This window comes from Nicotiana attenuata, chromosome 6, assembly GCF_001879085.1.
Source record: "Nicotiana attenuata strain UT chromosome 6, NIATTr2, whole genome shotgun sequence".
Taxonomy (NCBI): Eukaryota; Viridiplantae; Streptophyta; class Magnoliopsida; order Solanales; family Solanaceae; genus Nicotiana; species Nicotiana attenuata.
In genome coordinates, this window is record NC_031994.1 from 7,870,351 (window position 1) to 7,879,079 (window position 8,729).

Below are 8,729 nucleotides of genomic sequence, written 5' to 3' on the forward strand. Positions count from 1 at the left end.
CTAGCATGTATTTGAGTGATGATGCTAAGTTATGGTGGCGCACTCGTGTGGCTGAAGATGAAAGTCTTGGTAGACTAAAGATTGAGTCGTGGGAGCGGCTTAAAAAGGAATTGAAGGATCAGTTCCTTCCTAGTAATACAGCTTGGATTGCTAGGGACAAACTGAAAAAGTTGAAACACACCGGATCAGTTAGAGCTTATGTGAAAGAGTTCACATCATTGATGCTGAGCATCAGCAACATGTCGGAAGAAGACAAGTTGCACAAATTCATGAGCGGGCTGCAACAATGGGCATAACTTGAGTTGCAAAGGCAGAATATTCAAAACCTCGCAAGTGTTGTGGCTGCGGCTGATGCATTGGGCGATATTCACATGAGTGATGAGATTTCTGCTTCAAAGTCCGACGACGGAAAGAAGGACAAGGCGAAGGAGTGGAAGAAATGTGAAAGTGGCAATGCACATGAAGATAAGGGGAAGGGAAAGCAAGAGGCTGGAACTTCAAAGAGCAAGGAGAAGGGCAGCAAATTCAGTGGTTGTTTCCTTTGTGATGGACCACATCGAGCGAGGGACTATCCGAACAAGGCAGTGTTAAATGCTATGACTGCCGTGGAGAAGAGGGCTGCATTGGAGGCGTTGAACAGTGATAAACAAGCTGTTGGCGTCAATGCAATTGTAGCTGAAGAGAGAGGAGGTCAAGGGGCATTGCTTGTCAACCCCTTGGGACTCATAAATTGAGTTGACCTCGACGAGGACGTCGAGTTTCAAAGGGTGTGGGTGGTTTGTTAGACCTCCGCCAATTGAGCTCGACTTGACAACAAGAGTGTTTTCATGAGGCATCAAGAGTGTTGCAAGATAGGTGCACGAGTAGCACCAAAGTCAAAAAGGGAAACGGGCAAGCGATGGCTAAGGCTTTGACGGAGGCGAGGCAGCTTGGCAAGGGCTTGACAATGAGTTGCGGGCTAAGGGTGACACTTGATTATGGCAAAGGCATCAAGACATGAGGCATTAAAGCCAAGGCAAGGCAAAAACAAATAGGCAAAGGCAAGCAAATGTGCAACGGGAAGGCAGTGCGCGGGCAGATTTGTCATGGCAATGAGTTGCGACAAACAGGCCAAGTTCGTGGGCGATGGCAAGGCAAATTGTGGCACAATGCAGCTGGATACAATGGCATTGGAGCTGGTCCAAGCCAAGGCGCGAAATTGGGGCAGCAAGTCTTGGATTGACAAAGTCAATGGCAGTTACCGGCACATGCTGTGCACATGGGCAGCAGTTGAAGCTTTGCTAAAATGCTGGCTGGAGTTAGCACGTTTTTGGGGGCCATGATCCCATTTACTTTAGCATAATTTACATGATCCTAGTAGTTGGGGGTGTCAACTACACTAAACTAAAGTAGTGGGCTGAGTGGGCAAGTGTTAAAGCCTAAAATGGGGCAACTATTGTGTAAATGGGGCTGGTTCATGTTTTATAAATGGACAGCACCCATTCCCTTTGTGGCATAGAGTGAAAAAACGTGTAGAGTGCATGTTTAAGTTAGGAAGAGTCCTAAATCTTTTTTCAAGAGTGAAAACAACCTAAGGCTAAGAGTAGTCTTGTGAGGGTCAAGAGTGATCTTCATTTTATACGCGGATGTACTTGAGTTTGAGTTTTCTTTGTATTCTCGAGTTAAATACAAAGTTGGAAAAAGAGTTTCCTGTATATTGTGTCTTTTGTTCACGTTTATTTTCTGTCCCTTCATTATATTTTCGTTGCCTAAAATCAGTATCTACTTACTACGTTGAAAAGCTGCCTAAATTAATCGAAGTCCAAAGTTGCTGAAATTTTGGCCGAGTGTTGGAGCAGGCTGAAGTCAAGTCGAGTCTTGGCTGCCGCGCGGGCTGTTTTTGAGTGACATAAAATGCGCCCGTGATACTAGGGATGGCAATAGGGTAGGATTGGGCGGCTAAAGCATTGACTTGCCACAAATTCAACGTGTCCCGTCCCGTTTAACAGTTTTTCTCTTTTTCAACCGGTCATGCCCCGCCCTATTTAGCTCCGTTCCGCTCCATTTGCCATCCCTTGTACTACAACAACAACAACAAACCCAGTGTAATCACACATAGTAGGGTCTGGGGAGGGTATTGTGTACGCAAACTTTATCCCTATCTCGTGGAGATAGAGAGACGGTTTCCAATAGACCTTCGGCTCAATGAAGCATAAGCACAACAATAATTAAAAGAAGACACTCAGATACAACAATGAGGAGCCATATAAAAGAAGCATTAAAATAGCAAGATGGTAAGATGGCCCTAAGGAAAGCAACAATAGGCAATAATAGAAACCTAAAACTAAAAACAATACGAGAGTATGTACTAGCGCTACTAGTAAGAACAAGAAAAAGCACTCGACTACCTAACCTTTTACCGTAATCCTTGACCTTCACACCTCCCTATCAAGGGTTATATTGGATATTGAAGCTTTGGAAACTAGATTTATCTATTGGATCTATCATTAAACGTTAAACCCTGCTACTACAAGCCTAATTGTTAATTAATTATTTTGAAGTCAAAATTTGACCTCGTTGATTTTTCGAGAAAATTTTGTAATGCATAAGTATATTTTTTTTTAAAAGATGTTATACTTGAAACATATCCTTTTTTATTTTCTCTTCTCCTTTATTTCTTCCCTCGAAATTCAAACTACAAGATCTGATTATCCAATTGTCAATTTTCATTCAGAAATTTACTTCTGACCTTTTTAAAATAAAATTGACGTACTTAGAAAATTTAATCCTCCTTTATTAATGAATAACAACATTTACACACTGAATTTTTGGCTTGTTTAATCCTTCAAGGTAAAATATTATCTTCTAATGGAAAAATTACATTAATCAAGAGAAATTAATGTGTAAACCATATACCACCCTGCGAAATCTGATCTTGCTACATTATCTAGGGACAAACATTTGCGCCTTTTCTGTTTCTATCTTCAATTCTGATTTGGTAAAATAATTCATTCCACAGTAATAAAAGGTATAATATTCAATATACTTCTCGTAGTCGAGATCACATACTATTATAAAGGGAAAAATATGGTAATCGCCTACTAAGTATGAGCAAGAAGGAAAAGTTGCTGACCATAAGATAAATATCAAAAATCAAATCTAGTATTACCTGCTTCTTCTTATTTTTTTTTTCCTTCTATGATATATGAACTTAATTACCTGCTTTATCTTCAACGTACTTCCTCTTATTATAAATTAGTTGTACTGATCAAGATTCTTTAATCCTTTATCTTTTCTTACATTAATCAAACACTCTTTATTTTTTCTAGAAATTGACTTCTTAAAGAGTTGCATTAATGGCTTCTCCAGAGTTTCCATCTGATATGGCTTTCGAGATATTAACTCGAACTTCCTTGGAAACATTAGATGCTTGCAAAGTAGTTAACAAGACATGGAAAAACTTGACATATAAATTAGGTTTTATGCAAGTATATTGTCACAGAACAAATAATATTTTAGGTTACTTCGTTCAAAGTTTAGAAAATAACAAGTACGTTACAGAGTTTGTTTCAATGGACGATTGCATGGGAAAAGATCCATTGAATCTACCAGTTGAAACCTTGAACAAACCTGAATATAGAATTTTCAACCATTATCGTAACACAAAGATCGAGGCATCTTCAAAACAAGGGATTTTGTGTTGTGTGAGAAGAATAAAGAATCGTAACCATATGTACTATATTTGTAAACCTAGTACTCGAGAATGGAAAGTGTTGCCCAATCCAAAAACGAGGTATCGGACGGTCAAGATTGCTCTAGTGGTACTCAAATCAAGTCCTTTACATTTCAAGATTATTCGTTTGTCACAAGACTCATCACCACCTCGTCGTAGGTATGTAAAATTTACATCTTAATTTTCTTACGTTTAAAATCATATATCTAATCGTTCGTTGATTGGTTTTTGCTTTTGCTTAAATTAGGTTTTCATATATGTATTTACTTCATATGAATCTTTGTTTATAGGCGTTTGGGACTTGGCAATTATTGTTGTGAAATCTTCGATTCCGAGACTTATGCATGGAGACAAGCAAATACAATCTCACTCCCTTACGATGTGTTTTTCGAATCCTCTTGTCTCCCTATTAATGTAAGTGGATTAGTCTATTTTCTCACAGATGACGATCACGTATTAGTCTTAAACTACAATGGCAAAGAAGCTCGTCCAAGATTCTCACTTCCAGAGCCAGTAATTGAAAATAAAAATTATACAGACAAGAAACTGGTGGAGTACGAAGGGAAGTTGGGATTTATTTGCCTATCGTCGAATGAAATGTTAGAGCTTTGGTGTATTGACAATACAAGAAACCATATGTGGAATAAGGAGAAAGAAGTGGAGATTGAAACCGTTAAAAGTGTGATAAAATATCCAAGTCCAGTTGATTTTTACGATAGTGATATTGCTCTAATGATGGGTTTGGATAAATTAATGTTTTACAACGAACAAAATTCAAGTTTTGATGTGGTAAAATTGGACAGGTCAGATTATAGTGAAATATTTCCTTTTCGTTCGGATAGAGAACTAATTGGTTTGAAAGCGATAGGGGAAAATAGTGGCTAAAATGTGTTAGTATAAGAAAGAATTAAGTTGTACTTGCTTAATTTCTCCATATTATATTGTACTTGTGCTTAATAGAAAGAGCTTTCATTTTATGCGTCAGCATGTTCAAGACTTGTTTTGTATTAGAAGAGTCAAATGCATATGGTAAAGTATTTATAAGACTTTATATTGGACAAAAAAACAGACTTTGTTTTATATATGAAGTATGAAATTTCTTTAGATTCGTTGTGAAGAGTTTCAAGTTGTTAGATTTACATTAGTTTTAGATACTACAATACCTAATTTTACTCCAAAATAATTTAACATATATACTATTGTGTTGAGGTATATAATTAAGTCGATGTTTGGTGTTGCCAATAACTTCAAGTTGAACTAAGGAATATTTGATTTGGTGTACAAAAATTTATTACTCAAGATAAAACTTGTATTGTTCTAACATGCGATTTCCAATTTAATTTTTTTTATATGCACTATTAATCAAATGTATGATTTTCGGTACAAAATTCTACATAACTAATTCATGTACAACATATATATATATTTTATCATTTTGAACATGTACATTTTTCCTTTCAATTTTGTTTTATATGTCATACATACAATACATAAGATTTTTAAAATTGGAGGTAGCAAGACTTGCCCATATGGTATTGTAACACCAGGACCAGGCTAACTCTACTGTCCAGATTCCATGTTGTTGCACAACACGTGCACCAGCGTGGTCGCTGCTTGTATGAAAATCCTACTCTTTTATTGGATCTCTGATAGCACTCATGTGCGATTGCATGAGGAGGTGGTGTCGCCGAAATGATCCAGTGGACATGGACATAGAGAAGCAGGAGCATCCCGTAGAGGCGCAAGACTTGGAGCGGTTGTTGGAGGAGAAGTCGAGCTTGTATGCGGCCACAAGTTTCACCCTCATTGCATCCATGGATAGATATCCACTTCTTCTACGTGCCCGTGTTAGCCGCACTATATAGTATTTTGTAGTCTACAATATTGTTGTTTACATGCAAATAAAAATGTTAATTTTAAATAACAGTAGCAGCCGAGGCTTCTGATCTAGGGCTCAGAAAAAGACCAAGATGATTGCCACAGAATTGTGAGGTCTGACTCCTCCGCCTTCATCTTCTCTTGTATGCCTCGGTTCTCTTCTTGAGGTACATCATTCACCTTTATCTGGTGTCTTTTTTTTTTTTGCTTCTACGCGACTGCTCGTCGCTTCTGGCCGCCTTATTCCGTCACCCGAGATCCAAGTCAGCACCGGCAAAGATTTCTTGATTCCTCGCGGCCGGGCCGGCTTGGAAGCAAGCTTTTGTACTGGCTTGAGTTTAATAGTTTTTGTGATTTAAATGACTTGGGCAATTCATATGAAATAAAGTATAAGTTTACTGATTTTTTTAGTTTGTTACAACTGCATGACGCACTGAAACGAATAGTACATAGATTTTGAACTTGATCTTTTTTCCTTTTAATTTTGTTTTATATGTCATGCATAGATTTTAACAATACATAAGATTTTTAAAATTTTTTTACTAACAGAAGATGCTCGTGTGACGCACGAGATGCACGCGAGGCGCACGCTGAAGCTAGTTTTATTTGATTTACTTGAGACATCTTATTAAGGCTTGGTTTTAGACCACCAATTCAATTACGACCATTTGTTTATCATTACAAACAATCCCATCCATGTTATCTATTCTATGGAATTCGACCCTGAACTTTATTTTCTATTTCTATTACGATTCTTGAAATGATTTTTGAAAGATTAGATAATAACATAAGGATAAAATACAATTCAAAATGACGATTTAAATAACAATATTTGCTTTAGTATTAAGCAACTAATCTAAGCAATAAGCGAGTTAAAATACTACAACCTAAGAAAGGCATATTAAAGAAACTAAGATGCTTACGGACGACAACATTTCAAAAGCTAAGGACCAGAAATAGTGTCATTTACCTTCTGAAGAAATCGACAAATCAAATATATATATATATATATATATATATATATATATATATATATATATATAACTAGTTACGTATTTTAGGACAATATAAGTAAGAATAAAGTTAAATATCAATGCAATTTAAAATTTCTAGTAGACATTACAGTAAAAAGTCATCCTCCCCCGACTTTTTGGTTTTCTACTGGTTCTTTTGATGTGATACATTGTACAAACGATTATTGCGTTAATATTTATTACTAATAACTTAATAGAAGTTTTTACAATGTGTACAGTCATAATTTTAAACAATTTAGCATAAATTTCGTAACAATTCACACTAGATACACGTGCTGACGTGCATAGAGCTAAAAGCTCTTGGCATGAATTCTACTGAAGGCTAAAGTAGTTAAAACCTATTCTTCGGTCATCACTTGTTTTCTTATTCATTCTGTGCTTCCGAGGCCTTGAAAACCTCATTTAGGGTCGCCTCAATTTGCGTGCGCAGTCCAGGCGCGTAGCCGGAAAGTCTAAATATGAATATCTGTGAAAAATGCTAAGTTTTGATATTAAAATGAATAAATTTGACTTCGGTCAACATTTTGGGTAAACGGACCAGGACCCGTGATTTGACGGTCCCGTAGAGTTCGTAGGAAAATATGGGACTTGGGCGTATGCCCGGAATCGAATTCTGAGGTCCCAAGCCCGAGAAATGAATTTTTGAGTAAAATTGTTTTTTGAAAATAATTAAGGAAATTGGAAATGAAATTTGATTAGAAGGTGATGGTATCGGGCCCGTATTTTGGCTCCGGCGCCCGGTACAAGTCTTATATATGGTTTAAGCACTTCCTGTAAAGTTTGGTTGAAAACGGACGTCGTTTGACGTGTTTCGGACTTAAAATGGAAAGTTTGATGTTTTATGAAATTTGGAAGAAATCATGGATTTTGAGGCTTAATTTGAGGCTTATGATGTTATATTAGCGATTTGATCGCACGAACAAGTCCGTAGGATATTTTTAAGGTTGTGTGTGTGTTTGGTTTGGAGCCCCGAGGGCTCGGGTGAATTTTGGATAGGCTGTGAGTGCATTTTTAACCTTTGTGAAAATCTGGCATTTCAGTTCTGGTATTTTCGCATTTGCGAAGCAGGTCTCGTAAATGCGATGTCGCAAATGCGAGCCTAGCATCGCAAATGCGAGGAAGAGTGAGTCCGCAGTGGGTCGCAAATGCGACCATTTGGCCGCAAATGTGATGCTGGGCTGGTCGCAAATGCGACCTTTGGCTCGCAAATGCGAAGTCCGGATTTTTGGACAGTGTTCGCAAATGCGAATATTTTTTCGCAATTCCCATAACAGGTCGGGGTTCGCAATTGCGAATCCCAGTTTGCATTTCCCACATCTGCAACCTGCATTTTTCATACTTAGTCGATTTTAAGATATTTTTCACCCCATTTTCAAAACACAACTCCTTTGGGCGATTTTTCAAGAACCAACCTTCTTCCAAATCATTTGTAAGTTAATTTTTACTCGTTTCTTTCAATTATTAACAACATTTAACATGTTTTCAACTTGAAATCAAAGATTTTCATTGGAGAAATTGGGGGTTTTGGGTAGAACCTAGGTTTTTCTAAAATTGGGGGTTTGGACCTCAATTTCAGGCCCGATTTCAAGACAAATCATATATTTGGGTTCGTGGGGGAATGGGTAGCCGGGTTTTGGTTCGAACCTCGGGTTTTGACCACGTGGGCCCAGGGGCGATTTTGGAATTTTTGGGCAAAACTTTGGAAAATTTATTTTTATGCATTCAAATTGATTCATTTAGCGTTTATTAATGTAATTAAGTAATTTGTGACTAGATTCGAGCGGATTGGTGGTGGAATCGAGGGGTAAAGCTATACTTGAGGCTTAAGTTGTGTGCAAGGCATTGAGGTAAGTGTTTGGTCTAACCCTAGCTTGAGGGATTAAGAGTTGAGTCTTATTTGCTAATTGCTTCTTGTTGAGTACGACGTATAGGCATGGTGACGAGTATCTATACGTTGGTGTCGAGCATGACCGTGAGTCTTAAATTGATAGTTGTTGTGTTTTTAAATGACACTTCAGATGCTTTAAATTGATGACTCTTGATATTGAGTAGAGATTTAGTTTATTTTTGTGGACTTTATTTATGCTTGAGTACTGGTATTAATC

General features: G+C 37.4%; 1 protein-coding gene across 1 annotated transcript; it reads left to right on the plus strand.

Annotated features, from left to right (window-relative positions):
• On the plus strand, positions 3,336 to 5,577 carry LOC109227618 (F-box protein At5g49610-like). The gene is made up of 3 exons (XM_019392816.1): positions 3,336 to 3,871; positions 4,003 to 4,515; positions 5,391 to 5,577. Exons 1-3 carry the CDS (start codon positions 3,336 to 3,338, stop codon positions 5,575 to 5,577), a joined length of 1,236 nt encoding a protein of 411 aa, XP_019248361.1.

Excerpts from the sequence above, each read along its gene's own strand:
- LOC109227618 (XM_019392816.1), top strand. The coding sequence starts at position 3,336 with ATGGCTTCTCCAGAGTTTCCATCTGATATGGCTTTCGAGATATTAACT. Across the intron at positions 3,872-4,002 it reads TCATCACCACCTCGTCGTAG|GCGTTTGGGACTTGGCAATT; the intron begins GTATGTAAAATT and ends CTTTGTTTATAG. Across the intron at positions 4,516-5,390 it reads GATGTGGTAAAATTGGACAG|GTGGTGTCGCCGAAATGATC; the intron begins GTCAGATTATAG and ends TTGCATGAGGAG.